This window comes from Poecilia latipinna, unplaced genomic scaffold, assembly GCF_001443285.1.
Source record: "Poecilia latipinna isolate Pla-1442-1.1 unplaced genomic scaffold, P_latipinna-1.0 Scaffold2094, whole genome shotgun sequence".
NCBI classification, from domain to species: domain Eukaryota; kingdom Metazoa; phylum Chordata; class Actinopteri; order Cyprinodontiformes; family Poeciliidae; genus Poecilia; species Poecilia latipinna.
The window spans coordinates 13,345-28,722 of NW_015114710.1; the positions used below are offsets into that span (position 1 = coordinate 13,345).

General features: G+C 37.0%; 1 protein-coding gene across 1 annotated transcript in view; it reads right to left on the minus strand.

Moving 5' to 3' along the window:
* Nucleotides 1–1,532: 1,532 nt before the first annotated feature.
* Nucleotides 1,533–15,378, minus strand: part of LOC106936193 (beta-1,4-galactosyltransferase 2-like) — a 30,893-nt gene continuing 17,047 nt past the window's right edge. The window contains exon 2 of the mRNA XM_015017038.1: nt 1,533–2,453. Within this exon, the coding sequence (XP_014872524.1) occupies nt 1,635–1,988 (354 nt within the window). The 5' untranslated portion in view covers nt 1,989–2,453 and the 3' untranslated portion in view covers nt 1,533–1,634. The remainder of the gene's footprint in view (nt 2,454–15,378) is intronic.

Genomic DNA, 15,378 nt, shown 5'->3' on the forward strand with positions numbered 1-15,378 from the left:
AATCCCAAACGAAGCACTGACGGGAGATGAGAATTGAACTGAATTGTATAGAAAACTACCCAAGACCTCAATGATGGGAATAATTAAAGACACAGTCAAAAATCCAGCAACCTAATGTGAGAATTTTGGAAAAGGATGCCCAAATTATTTAATCCAAGTCATATGCTTGAAAAGACAATTCAACCAAATTTTATGGAAATGCATACATTTCTGAATTTAAAGTTAAAAATTATCATTTTATTATTCATAACTATCCTAAAATAGGAGTTTAATTTAATTTGTTTAATGTTAAACAGAAAAAAAACCTGTATGTTAACAGACTTTATACTCTATATAAACTCATGCTTGAATAAGGTGAATTCACCATGTGCTCCTCTGAATTCAATGCATAGTTTTATGATTTGTTGAAAACATTCATAAGTTATAGAAACCATTCTAATGCAATAAATCTACAGCAAACTTTATACTCCATGCTAATACACTTGAGATACTTGTGGCTTGACTCTAATTTGCATTGAACATTTTAAGTAATTCACCTATAAGTTGCGTGCAAGGAAAAGAAAGCACCGAAGAGAAATGTTAAAGCTCCGGTGTTTGCTTGTGCTGCTATTTATGTTTCTGCAGAGGGGCTTTAGGTCTGACTTCATGAATCTCATCTAATAGCTCCACTGTGAGTCTATCAGGTTGAAATACAACCTGGTAAAACCATTTAATGTTGTAGCCTGACCTAGAAAAAAAAAAATGACTCCATTTCTTATTTTTCTCCTAAATGGAATAACTGAGATGTGTTTTTTTCTTTCTTTTTTTTAGACATAATATACATCTTTTTAATCTTTAGTTTGGAAGTTAATCATCTTTTATCAGGTTTTATCAGTTTATTTATTACTTCAATCAATGATGTGGACATCCTGCCCTATTAACAGTGCAGGTCTTGCGGTGTAGATCTAACTAACTGTTTCAGGCCGTTGTCCGAATGAAAGGTGAATCTCTGCTCCTGTCCCAATGTTTCTGAAGTCTTCATAGGATTTATTTTTTTCTCCCTCATCCATTTACCCATCAGTGATGGCTACATTCCCTGTCCCTGCTTAAAAAAAACAAAAAAGGAAAAGAAAATAGGATCCCCATTGCATAATGGTGCTACAACCTTGTTATAGAGTGTAAATTGTGTGTTCAGCATGATACGAAGTCTTGGCTTTCCTCCCCACACAGTATATGACACAGTGTGTGGAATATTTCAAGCACATTTTGGAGTACAGCTCCAAAAACCTGAGTATCTGTGAAAAGTTTCATCTCTTCTCCCACTCAGTTTAGAAAGTGAAACTCATGATTCGTTATACAGAGAAATATGTGGAATATTTTAAGCCCTTTCTTGCACTTTTGGTGATTATGACTTACAGATAACGAGAACCCAAAATTCAATTTCACTGAATTCAGTGGAGGGAACAAGTGTGATAGGCAAAAGATGCACCAGCAGCAAGGATAACCACAACCCTGTGAGGATTGTCAAGCAAAATACATCGACATGCTTCATTTAAACCTTTGTCGTATGTTGTGCCACAAACCAAATTAATCTGCAGAAGCAATCGGAGCACAGAAGCACCACAAGAAATTCAGCAGAGATGGAATGGAAGTCGCTACTCACCGAGGCCTGGTGGATTCTCCGGACACGGTGGCAGCGGTTTGGGAGAAGGTGTCTGATTGTTCTCAGGCTGCAAGCTCGGGACCAGCTGCTCGGCAGCGGCCAGGTAGGTGGCTGATGTCGCATTTGGTCTCGAAAGGTTGTAGTAGTAATAATGATGTCCGCTGCCCGTTCCGCTCCCGTTATTCCTGGACCCGTTTCTGCCGTTGTTGAAGCGGCTGAAAAGGTCGAACCGCTGCGAATAGACGTCGAAGTACAGGATCATCATGATGAGGAAGTGGAGCAGGCAGAGCAGCAGGACACCTTTGCAGATGCGCTCCAGAGTCCGGCCCAACATCAGCCGGGTCATGGCAGACAGAAGTGGCCGTCCTGAGACGACCAGCCACGGCAACGCTGGCGTGGCGCGGCTAGATGAGTGCCCTCATAATTTGTTGTTTCTGCAGGTGATATCAGCTGCTGCTAAATCACTTATGAGCTCATGTGGATTGTTGATACTCAGTTCACTGACTTCAGCATAAACTTTGGGTCTGTCATTTTCACCAACATATTTTGCAGAAGACGTTCTGATGGTAAAAGATTCTTCTCTGAAAATCCACTTATCCTGACATGTGGATGTGCCAAGTGGCTGCAGAAGCATTGAGGTTCTCCATTTTTAACACAGTTCAAGACGTCAAAGATATGTTTCCTATGTTGATGATTTCCAAATGACTGGTGAATGGATTGATGGCACAAATGTTCATCGGTGAAGAGTATCTGCTGGTATGTCCATTGGGAAGGCTTTTTCTCTCATGGCACCAAGAAGGGAGTCACAAACCTGAAGAGGGAAAGAAAGAAACGGTGAGGAAACCATGTCAATGGTCAAAAAAGTCCTCTAAAACGTTTTGTCTGGTTTTACTTTTGAATATTTCAGATCAAACACATTTTAATATCAGAGCAAAGCAACTTGAGGGAATACAAACTGTAGTTTTCAAATTTCTTTTTTTATTTTTTATTATTATTAAGGAAGGAAAGCAGGTCAAAAGTTTCATATCTGAAAATGTGTGATAAACCAGATTTTTCATGTAATTAATTTCATTAACCAAACCCAGAGCTGATTTCTGTCTGACCTGTAGAATCAAGAATCTACTTACAGTGAAAGATTTCTATAGCAACACAACACACACCAATTTAAATAAATGTAAGAAAAAATGAGAAGCAAAGTCAGTGATAAATGTCAGCCTGGAAACAAGCAATTCCTTAGAAATTAGAACTCCAGTAAACCACAAAGAGAGTCATTATCCACAAATTAAGAAAACACGAAACAGTGGTGAACCTTCCCAGGAGTAGACAGCCTGCCAAAATTATTCTAACAGAGAAAAAGCTTCTCATCCAGGAGGTCACAAAAGAACCCAGAACAATATCTAAAGCACTGCAGGCCTTGGATTCACATAAAAATGAGACTGAACAAAAATTACATCAATTGCAGAGTTCCCAGGAGAATACCACTGCTGACTAAAAACAAAACATTTGCCAAAAACAAAACATCCAGATTATGCATCCCCAAGACTTAGGAAATATACTCTGCTCAATGGCGTCAGGAAATTGAGACTGTATGGAAGACAGTTGCTTCAGGCACAAAGTCAACACTGCATTTAAGAAAAAGAACATCATACTGACTTTCTAACATGCTTGGAAAGTCAGTATGATGACTTTATCCCCTTGGTCTGCTTTACCTCTTTGGGATCTCAACAATTTGCCTTCATTGATGGAATTACAAATTCTTTTTACTCGTAAAATCTCATGACGGAGAATGTCTAGTCAGCACTTAATGACCTTAAGCTCAAGAGCAATTAGGTTACACAGGGCAATGATACAGCAACTGAAATAAAGCAAAATTAAGTTTTTCTCTGGAGTGGCATGTCAATGTCTGAACTTAAATCTGATTGAGATACTGTGCCATGACCTTGAACAGCCTGTTCATGCTGGAATATTGTCCGATATGTCTGAATTAAATTCATTCTTCAAAGAAAAGTCATATCCAGACTCCATCTATCCGTCGGCTATGTCCACTTATCCTTGCAGGACCGCAGGAGGACTGGTGTCCATCCCCAGTGGTCATTGAGTGATCAGTGAGGTACAGCCTGGACAGATCGCCAGTCCATTGCAGGGCAACATAGAGAGACAAAGGACAAACAACCACATATGAGGACAATTTAGAGACACTAATTAACTTAACTTATGTGTTTGGACCGTGGCAGGAAGCCGGAGAGCACAGAGAGAACATGCAAAAAGACCCCAAGTCGGGACTCAAACCCAGGGTCTTTTTTTTTTTCTGCAAGGAAGCAGCAGCAGCACAACCAACTGCTTGATGGCAGCTGTTACCATCAGAAGTGGCGGAAGCAGTCATTAGGTTTGTTTTGCGTAGATTTTTGCCCCATTTTCTAATTTCTCAGCTCATCTTTAATTAACATTTTATTTGATAATCTTAAAAATGTGCCAAAGAAAGCAGAAAGAAACAATCTGTAAAGGGCAAATGCTTTAAATACAAAGCACTGTAATTTAAATGTCAATATTTATTTTCCTGTTACCATTTAAATAGCCATACTCTTGTGCTTCCTTAAGCCAGTGCAGGTGAAACATTATTAATTTTAGAGGTGTTTTCTGACTCAGTACGGAGACTCCTTGTATTATTAGCAGCATGAAATCGAACGAAATATAATCAATCTTACACTGGCACTTTCGGTATTCAGTGACCTTGTTCGTGTTGGCAATGTTTGGTTGAATAGCGATGTAATAAATGTAGATTTTTTTATCCCAGCAGAAGAACGAGTACACACGTGTATTTCAAGGAATAAAAAGTGGGGGGAAAAAAATGCACAATCGATAACAAAAGCATTAACAGACACAAACGAACCGAGAGCCTTGACTGGGGCAGTTCAGCCAAATTGACATGCCAAGTCAATTTTCCAGTCAAGTGGTTTAAAAAGCATTTATGATAAAATGAGACTGCAAGTGGGAATACACAAAGCAATGAACATATGAGGAAAGGAGAGGAGGAGGGCACTCTTAGTGCATTCCCAGGAGCAAATTACCGAAGGGTTATAGCTTTTCCAATAAATGAGAGGAAAAGACGAGGAAGATAAAAACCCAGAATGACATCAGATTTCCTGATGAAAACCACAAGAACTTCTATAAGCTCACAATTTTTTTATGCTAATAGTAGTACTGTGAAAAGGAATGAAATCTAAAGGATATGTCAGCTCTGATTTTCTGCACAGCTGAACATTACAGACAACCTCTTGAAAAGTATTGAACTCAGATAATACAATAAGCTTTCTATGCAGAGTTTTTGTTTTGTATAAACATTCTAATTAAATCAGTGTAATCTAAAATTAAATCTAAATAAATGCTGTCATGGCAAAGTGCATAATCACTAATTGTATTAATTCCAATGTCAACACGTAACTTTCACATTAGACTTTAATACATTAAATGATAGAATGTCAAGTATAATCTAATGCAAAAACTTACAGCAGCCAATATTTCTTTTCTTTTTTTACTTGTGAAAATTATAATTTATAAAACATACAGTGCTATGAAAGCGTGCATACCACTTGAATCCCCTTGGTTTACCCACCAATAGCTCTGGCTTTAATAAGGTCGTGGACCCACCTCACGTTCTGAGCGATTTCTAGCAAGTTCCCTCCAGGATTGTTCTGCGTTTAGCTCCACCTATCATCTCAGTTCTCGCGACGCTATCTTACTGAAAACATCCTCCTTCATGATACTTCAATTTCCATATTTTGCTGCTGGGATGGCACGTTCAGGGTGATGTGCAATGTTAGCTGTCTGCCTCACACTGTCTTCTGCATCTACCCAGTGCATCTTAGTTGTGTTTCCTACAGGGCTTGTAGCAAACTGTAAATAGTTGTGTTTGGCTTGAGATGTTCAGAGGCAAGCATGCTTTAAACTTATACATAACTATATCCATGACCTGTCTGGTGTGCTCCTTGGTCTTCATGATGCTCTTTGCTCACAGTTGTTCACTTACAAACCTCTGAAGCCTCCACCGAGCAGCTTTTAATAATTAGATTAAATTACACACAGCTGAAGTCTGTAGTTGACTTCTGTAGGCAATTGACTGCACTTTATTTAGGGAAATCAGAGCATAGCTAACAGTTTAAATTAATATACAACCAAAGTGCACAAAATTTTGTGGCCAAAATGTAAAAATGTTACAGGAATTTGAGTCCTTTAGCAAAATCCTCAATTGGTATCTACCGAAGTTTAGTGGAGTTTAATTTAACAAACTGTGCAGAATCTTAATCAATCCATGTCCTTGTTCACACCTTGTTTTCACCCAAATTTGCATTGTTTTTAAATGATTATTTCACATTTTCGGCTGATTTTGTGGTGTAGTATTACACCAAGAAATGCGTCTTTAAGTACTTGCACAGAACTTTTTATATTTTCAGTTCTTACCTGTACATTTGTAACTTAAGGTATCTTTTGTTTTATTACAACCTTGTGTCAATCTTGTGACCATCTCCATAAATTTCTGCAGATTTCCAACAGAACAGGGAAATATTTGTGCATTTGCAAATTACACACATTTATGATTCCTGACACTTTACATATATCACTGATGCATAAAATATTTCCTGGCCTAACACCGATCCCTGTAGGACTCTAAAACGGTTTTCTAAGAAGTCTCATCTGTTTTCTTCCATTTACCTGTAGACAGTACAATGACTGACCCTCAGGTCTGTATGTGAATAAAGCATGCATTATAGTGTGAATTAAAATAACATGACTTAACATATCAATCACACCGCAATGCTTGTGCATGGTTTTTGAGCCATGATAGCTGTTTTAGTATCCTAACCAACTAGGACATTGCTTTGATAGGTAATCAGTCTGAAAGGAAATAATATTTTGACCTTTTTTGTCTTTCAACAAGAAAGATCCACACAAAGAGAGTTTCCTCTACTGTGCAGGTATTGAATTGCAAACCTCAGCAGGGAAACCAGAAAAAAAATAAATAAAAAATCCACAGCCAGGATTGAGAACCTGTTTTGCTCAGTTGCACAGGACGTCTCAAAGATCAGTGAAGACAGAATACAGATCAGCACTTTTCCTCTTATATGGGAACAAAAAGAAACCCCAAAGGCTCCACATCCATTTTCCTCACAGCATCTTCGTTATGTAGTGTAACACTGAAGTCTTCTCAATTCTACAAGTGAGTGTGAGTATTGTTTTGTTTGTTTTGTTTTACAAAGGTCATCTGACTCTTTTAGATTGTTTTTAAGAGTTCCTGTCTCTACCACTCAGGTCTTCAGTAGCGTTCTCTATGGAAATATCAAGCACACCAGAGCTGAGTGCTCAGATTTACCTTAAGACAGTAAAGTAAAATGTAAACAAAACCAAAAATGAATCTTTAAAACTTAAAGTCTAGGAATGGTAGAGACAGATAGAGACTTTGCTCCAGTCACAGAGAGAAATAGACCCTTTATGTAAGCAGTTTATTCAAGGATGCCTTTAAATCCCTTTTTAACAACAGCAATAAATTTCATAACAGAAGCCCATTAAATCATGACTGCCAAGGAGTCCACTGAGAAATACTACAATAATAACTGCCAGTTTCTGTCTACACTAGGTTTCAGTGCTGCCTCTAAAGACCGAACAGTACAGAGGTTATGTCATCACTTTCATCATCGCCGTCACCATAGAGGCAATGGGTTTTATAAGTCATGTGGAATAAAAACAGAAATATGATGCAAATAATAGCACATTTAATTAGGTTAAAAAAAAAAGTTACTCGAAATAAAAAGCTAAAAAAAAAAATCTGAAATAAACATTAATATGAAGTATTTTTCCCCATTTAATTTTATTTAAGATGCTACGGATTCAGTCAGCTTTACAGAATGCCCCTTCTCGTCACAACCACCCTGACAAACCCTCCGTCTCCCTCTTCATGTAAACCGACTGTGTGACGGGTCTGAATTTCATGAATGTGTTTATTTATGCAGAGAACAATACTCGATTTTGATGAACCGCTGTTGTGACTATCTGTGCTACCTTGCAGATCAATGTTTGTAGAGTCTGAGAGCAGATTTTGAGGAGCAATTGCTAGAGGTCGTGAGGAAGCACGTTCGGAAACATTGTTCTGGTCCAATACAGCAGGAGAATGTCTCACTAGCATTTTCTATTTATTTTATTTTTTTTTAAATAATGTGAAAAATAAAATGAGATATAAATATCAGACAAATGTTCCCTAGAGACATGTAAACATGGTCTAAAGGTTGATTAATGATCAGTAGATCCAAATAGATGGATGTTATAGGATGTGTTTATGATCTATAATGCCATAAAATGTTACAATGCAATTAAAAAAAAACAAAAAAAACTTTGAGTTTAGGAAATGCACAGAGGAGCTGACCTAATGTCTTGCCACTCTTTTCTCTTCTCACAGAGGGCAGGTAGGAGAAAAAAAAAATCTGCTTACACTAAGAAGTAAAAGCTGTAGGCTTCTTTGAACAGAAGGAGATGAAGGTGTTCGCTGAGCAAATTCCATTTCCAAGTAAAGCTCTCACACACAGGCCTGTTAACTTGTTAATGTGCACCTTTGCAATTTACATTTCAAATAAGGCTTGATTAGATCACAACTCAAAAATATATAATGCATCAGTGACAGATTGTGCATGTTTAGGCTCATCTATCAGAAATGCAGTCATTTAGATTAGATCATTAACATGCAGTACTTCAGTCCAGCTGTGGAGACACTGTAACATTGGCAGACTGTGAAAGATCTCTTAGAGTCACTGTAGTCCATCAATGCTCTTGGGTCTGGTCACACAAATGTGATGGACTCTTTCAAACGTCACATGTATACATCGAAATATCAAAGAGCAAACTTAAATTATTTTCTGTCTGCAACATCTGTATCTTACATTTTTAATTTGGTCAGCAGATGGATGCCCAGATTGGTGATTTGTGATGCTACATAATTCATCGTGTGGGGACCAAGCATATGTTGCAAGGAGCAATGGTCTGTAAAAGGATTTATTTTCTTTTTTTTACAAGAAGGGTCAACAGAAAACACAACATCAGGCCTTCCATCGCATTATCAGTCACAAGAATAAAGCCTGTCACAAACAGAAGAAGTAGATATAAATATAAAAGTTTTTTTGTAATTTTCGGGATGTTTTGGTAATATCCAGAAAAGAACTCCCATCAAGAATATTATCTTCACTTCTATATCTTTGAGCACATAAAGTCAGAAAGTCTGTCACAAGCCTGATGATAACATTTGGATCGCAGTGTGTCATATTCTCAAGTTTAGATCACATCCAGTAAATCTCAAAGCATGAGGGGAAAAGCATCTCTCAGCGTGAAAGAGACAATTAATTAATGCTTCTGACAAGTGTGAGCTCCTCTGATGTAGGAAAACATTTGATTTTGGACAAGAGGTTGAATATTAAGCAAATGCAACTTACATATTTTTTCAACCCTTACAAAGAAATCATTAGATAAGAGAGCATAATGAAGACCAAGTAGCACGACCGATAGGTCGGGGATACATCTGTGGAGAATTTTTAAGCAGGATTAAGTTCTAATACAATATCTCAGGGTTTAAATATACAGAGCACTGTCCTATCCATCATCTGAAAAGAGATGGAAAGAGAATAGCACAACTGCAACCATTTAAACTGACCAGGAAAGGAGTGCATCAATCAAAAGAGCAGCCAAGAGGGACATTTTAACTCTGAATGAGCTACAGAGATCCACAGGTCAGGCCCAGGAATCTATTGACAGGACAACTGCTGCGCACCCCAAAAATGGAAAATGTTGGCCTAAACTGCAAGATGCTATATATGTGTGGTTGAAGAACACCACCACACGTGAACACGCAATTTTCTTTCAAATGGACAAGAAAGCTGTGCAGAATTGGTGGGAATATGGACGGAGCTAAATGCAAATCGATTCTGAAAGAAATCCAATTACAAGCTGGGAAAGATTTGAAACAGAGATGGAGCTTTACCTTCTAACAGAACAATGACCCTTAGCATGCCAATAGAAATAAATATATATATATATATATATATATATATATATATATATATATATATATATATATATATATAAAAGCAATGTAGCACTTTGAAGTTTGTGGCTTGTAGCATAAATAATTTTGCAGCCATTCGTCATTTGATTAAAGAGTAAACAACTAACACTTCTCATAAAAAGCCTTTCCCTTAACTGTGGTGATTTTTATTGCAATTTTGGACGATTCTAGAGGAGATACAACATGCAACTGATTGCATTAATCACAACTAAACACATACATCCCTACTCTCTGTACACGTGCTACATCAGTGTTGTTTTGTGCTGCAACATTTACCTGTTTTCTCAGTCATTCTCACACCTCTGATTGCCTCTCGCTGCCTTTCACACAGGTGAGTCTCAGCAACATAACACAACTGTTGGAAGTGGATACAGCAACACACATACCAACAGAAAATTACCTTCACAGTTGGATTGTGCAGCGAGAAGAAAACAAACACTGCAGCAATGAATGTCGTGCTCAAGGGCACCTTTGTTTGATTGACATTTACCTTGTGTTACAACGCCGAAGCAGACTGAGAATCAAACATGGATGGAGGAGATGAAGAAAGACAGATTAAAACACATATCATCTGTGAGTCAGACAGATGCAAAAAGTGTGAATCTATAAATTGGTCATTCATTACATGTAGTTTGAACATAAAGTGACTGTCACATCTTCACATCCCACGCCATCTACTTACAGTAAAAAAGCTAAGGAATAATTAACTCTATACTAGGCTTGATTTGCCTTTCATTGGCATAATTCTTGATCACTTCTAACAAGATTGGAGGCACTGGAGAAGAAGCAAGTTCTTTCCCAGCAATAGTAAAGGAGGATGCCTCTTCTTTTCTCCACAAAGGTATCTACATATAGCTATCTTTCAAAGGACTCTGATTGACAAAATGCATTTATGAATCTTTTACCCTCCCAAACATAAACAGAATTTTACCATCTATTCTTAACTCAACTCTTAGCTGTATCCAGCTACTATGTTTTCATGTTGGAAATATATTTTCACTGCTGAGATCTAAACCCTTTATTGGTTTTCTATACTTTGAAACTAAACGACAACTAAATCATGATTTTCTAACTTCAGCAGATGTTCCCAGTTGAGCCCTCGGGCTGCAAGCCTTGTTTAGTTTGCTTTATGTGCATTTCTCTACTAACAGATGAGAAACACAGCAGCTGTGCGACTCCCATCTTTACTACTTAGAGAAATCTAAAAATAAATTAGATTTTTTTTTATATTAAGACTAGAACACTTTTTATATGAAAGGTGTTGTGTGCAGAATATTATCCGTAACCCTTGATATTGTCTGACATTTATGGTAATGCACATACATTCTTTCTGTGTTAGAAGAGGCAGTATGGTGTTTTTCCTTTTATAAACATTTGCATTAGATTAAGGTCAGGGTTTTGACTTGGTAATTCTTTGACATTAACTTTAGTCTTCTTAAGAAATTATTGTCTAGAATGAGTTGTGTGCTTTGAACTTTTGGCTTGCTGCATGACCCACATTCTCTGTGGATAAATTTCATGGACAAATGCCTAGGCTTCTTTTAGAATCTGCTGAAATAATTAATAATTTATTGCTCTACAGGCAAAGCACAGTGTTTTTCTAATGGAGGATTTATTTTTTATTTTTTACATTAATATGAGCTAATGTGTTGAAAGTACTTAAGGTTGCAGTGTAACCTCTCCCATAGGCTCCTATGCCTATGGGAGAAGGCATAGGAGCTGCACGTTTTTCACAGATTCTCTGTCTCAAACCATACTGTCATGACATTGTGATAATTTCAACAAATATGTAAAAAATATGCTTTTTTTTAACAAAAGTTTTAACTAAAATGTGATAGCGGATCATCATAGTCTCATAACGATGTGAAGACTTTAACCAACTAAGTCTTGGATGTCCTTCAGAACCAAAGAGACTCAAAGTAAAGATTAAACCAGGATGAATAATAAATTTACATTCATCAAGGTACTAGTAAATGTCTCTTGGGAAGTTGTAGTTGCATAACAGGATGTGTCATTTTTTGTTAACAAGCTATGCTAACTTCATGGGTAGAAGTAGTTCTGGTTCCCAGCTTGTTTCTGTTTTCTCCAAAGTGTCAAGACTTCTCTGTGAAAGTTTCATTCCTTCATATTTTGACTAACTTGACGCAGGCAACATAAAAGGTAAATAAGTCTGAGAGTAGAAGTGAAATCTTCAACTGGATGAAGATCAGAGTCTGAGCAACACCCTCTCTTTCTTCTCCTCCTCCTTTCACAGTGTCTCTTGAGCTCTAGGCCTCTTGCGTTTTTAACCTACAAGCCAGCCCTCCCGGTCTTATGAAAAATGCATCAGCCATGCTACACTTGATACTGTAGAGCCTCTGAGCACTCTCATGGCACCAGTACATCTTGCTGTAGGCAAGTTCATCTTCCACAAAACCAACTGGGGCACAGTGGGACAGGCAGAAGCTATCTTTGGCTTGGCACAACCACACTCTGTTGTCTGAGTCGATTGTAATAAGAAAAGTAGCTCAAAACTGAAGCCATAGATCTGTGAAAAGGGGTATGTCTGTGAACCGCTGTGGCTGATTTTTCTATACTTACGGTTTTCAACTCTTGTCAAATACATTGATGCCATTGATATAAAATGGGGAACAATTTTGACAAAGAGGTGATGCCTGTTTTAATTGCCAACTTTTTGTTGCACTACTTTAAGCATACAAGCTGTGCTGTCACTGCTATATAACAACATATAGACAGGTGTGTGTAAATTTAATTTTAATCTAATGTTGTGTATTTTGCTACAGTTTCTACTCTTTTCAGATCTGAGCCAGCAGGCTTTTTCCTTACATTGAAGCAAAAAAAAATGCTGTTTATCCACCAGCCATCCTGTCCAAGAGCATTCATGGCAGGTCAAAATAGCAACCTAAGTTGTATGTAATTACTGGGTTTGGTGTGTGGTTAAGCAACTATGATTCTGAGAACTGCATTACAAACAGTGACATTTAAGGAGTATTCGCTGCCATTAATAACTGTCTCAAAAGCTTTATCAGGGCTTCTTGGGTGATTATCACAACTGCTGTCTGGCCAGCTGCTACGCTGGATGGAGTTTTGTTGCTTGTGAAGTTCTGCACTATCTTGCTACAGAAGTAATCACAATAATAAAAGAAAATCTGACTTTTGTTACAACTACAGCGACTATTTGCTGAATCTCGACTGTATTCTTTTGGATAGTTATGTCCGTAATGTTACAGTCTATAAACTGAGAAGTATGCCAGATGTATATTGAAGTCCCTGTTTAATACTGTTTAATTTATCTACATCCTGTAATCTATTCACAGTCTGTGCCATCACTTAAAAAAAAACATATATTTGCTTTTGAAATACTTTTCTTCCAGTGAATAACTCAGCTAATAAACTCTGAAAGGTCAATACTGTCATGTCCCCTGTCGAGTGGCTGATTCATTGTGTCGCCATTTGTCTCTTCGATTGTGAGGCTAATGGTAGCTGAATAACCAATGTGTGACATCATCATGCAGTGTTGTAGGTAAGAGTGGGCTTTTATTGTGTTGGGCTTTAGAAACCCAAAGACATTATGTGTGATCTATAAGCAGATATGATTATCATCTGTTTAAAGTTTAGACACAAAATTATCACACAGTTAGCAAAATGACTATAGACTAATTACCTTTGAACATTTAATGTCAAAAGTTGTTACATTTTTATCTGTGCTCTTTTCTTCTATTACAGAAATAAATTTGTCTCCATTACAACAGGAAAAAAAAATAAAATTGGCTTGACTCTTTGCCCTTAAGTCACCAGGCAGCTTCACTTTTCATTGTTGGATCTGGATTAGTTTTCTTACAATACATGTGTAAAGTGCCAAGGGTGGCTGTTCTAATCAAATTGTACATGGCACAAAGAACATAAACATGACAGGTTAGGATCACAGTTTTATCCTCCCACAACTACAAAGACTTTCAAGAAATACTGAAGTGAACTCTTTGTCTCTTTGTTGCTCTGCCTTTTAAATGAGCTTGATAATGTTTTAATTCATGATCAAAATCCAGTAAAATAATAAATGATCCTACATTCTAACCCATGTTTTGCTCAATGCATCCTCTTAGTCTCAGTGAAATGACCAAAAGATTTCATAATGACAGTGTTCAGCGAGCTATTCTCCTCCATTTCCATGCTCTCGCTCTACTATGGGAAGTTTCTACAGAAAAGATGCCTGAAATTAGAACAAAACCAAAAAGGATTGCTGGGCAGTGCATTGTACATGCATTATGGTGTGGTGGTCTGTTGCCTGGCTCCCACGGTATAGGTTAAAAGTAACAGAAGCTTATTTCTTAAAATGCTTTAGCAAGTTAAATTTGTGTCGTGTTCTCAACTTTTAATGCATTTCATCTGAGCGGCAATCTTTATACAAGTTTAAATAAGGCCTGTGGAACAATTGCAAGTGAAACAATTATAAGATCTGTTTTCTAACTTGCTAGGACTAATATTAAATAAATGAATAAGACAACAAAGAAGTTGGCATCATAGACTGTTTATGTTGGTTCTGTATTGAGTTTTTTTTGTGTAATATTGGCATCCAATCAGCACGAGTGACAAACTATCTTACTGCTTTTAAGCAATCTGGATTACCATTTGATTGAAACTTTAAACCAAAGACAAGGAATCCATAGCCTTACAATCGAGAGGATTCCCACGATAACACCGTGGGCCTGATCTTTTTAAAATTTACGTGAATAAAAAGCAATACCAATTTGATTTTGTGTGCAAACCTAATCTAGAAGCAATACTCAAACAGGAATGCGTTAGTACAACGAGAACAGCCGGCAGAATAAACTTAGCATATCTTCCTCCATGAATATGGAAAGCGTCTGCTGATCATCAGAAAGTGCTAAATACTTGAAGGAGGACATGCAAATGTAATGACTTACCACTCACAATGCTATTCACCAAACCCGAACCACATTGCTGGGTGCAGGATTAACAAATAATGTACTATCACTTTAAGGCAGCACACTGTTAGGTCTTAATGCTATGCAGGAGTGCATGTAGCCCAGAAAAGGTTATCTTCTGCTGCAAGTTCCACAAATTGTGCATGCAAAAAATATCTAAGTAGGACAGATTAAAGCTGCTGGACTGCTGACCATGTTTATCCAATTAAACCAAAAAGGAAACAACACGACAAACTTAACTACTGTGCAATGTTATTTAGCAAAACTGAACATTAACTGCCAACAGGTAGTGAGATTGCAGAGTTAAGTATATATTTTTGATTGCTCTTTAAATATTTATTTTGTTTATCACATTGCATACTAATTTAGATTAATTTAGATGAGATTTATTATTATTATTATTATTATTACTATTATCCCATCATAATGACTTTCTAATGAATTTGAGAGTGGCTCACACAAAAAGCCTAATTTTAATTGGCTGGTCTGCACCACTGTTACACTTGTAATCAATTACACTGCAAATCTTTGTAGATATACCCACTTACTGTACATGCAATATATATATATATATATATATATATATATATATATATATATATATATTTTTTTTTTTTTTTTTTTTTTTTTTTTTTTTAAACAATTTTACCCCCCCTTTTTTGAACTTTTTTGTCATCGGGCCCTTATTT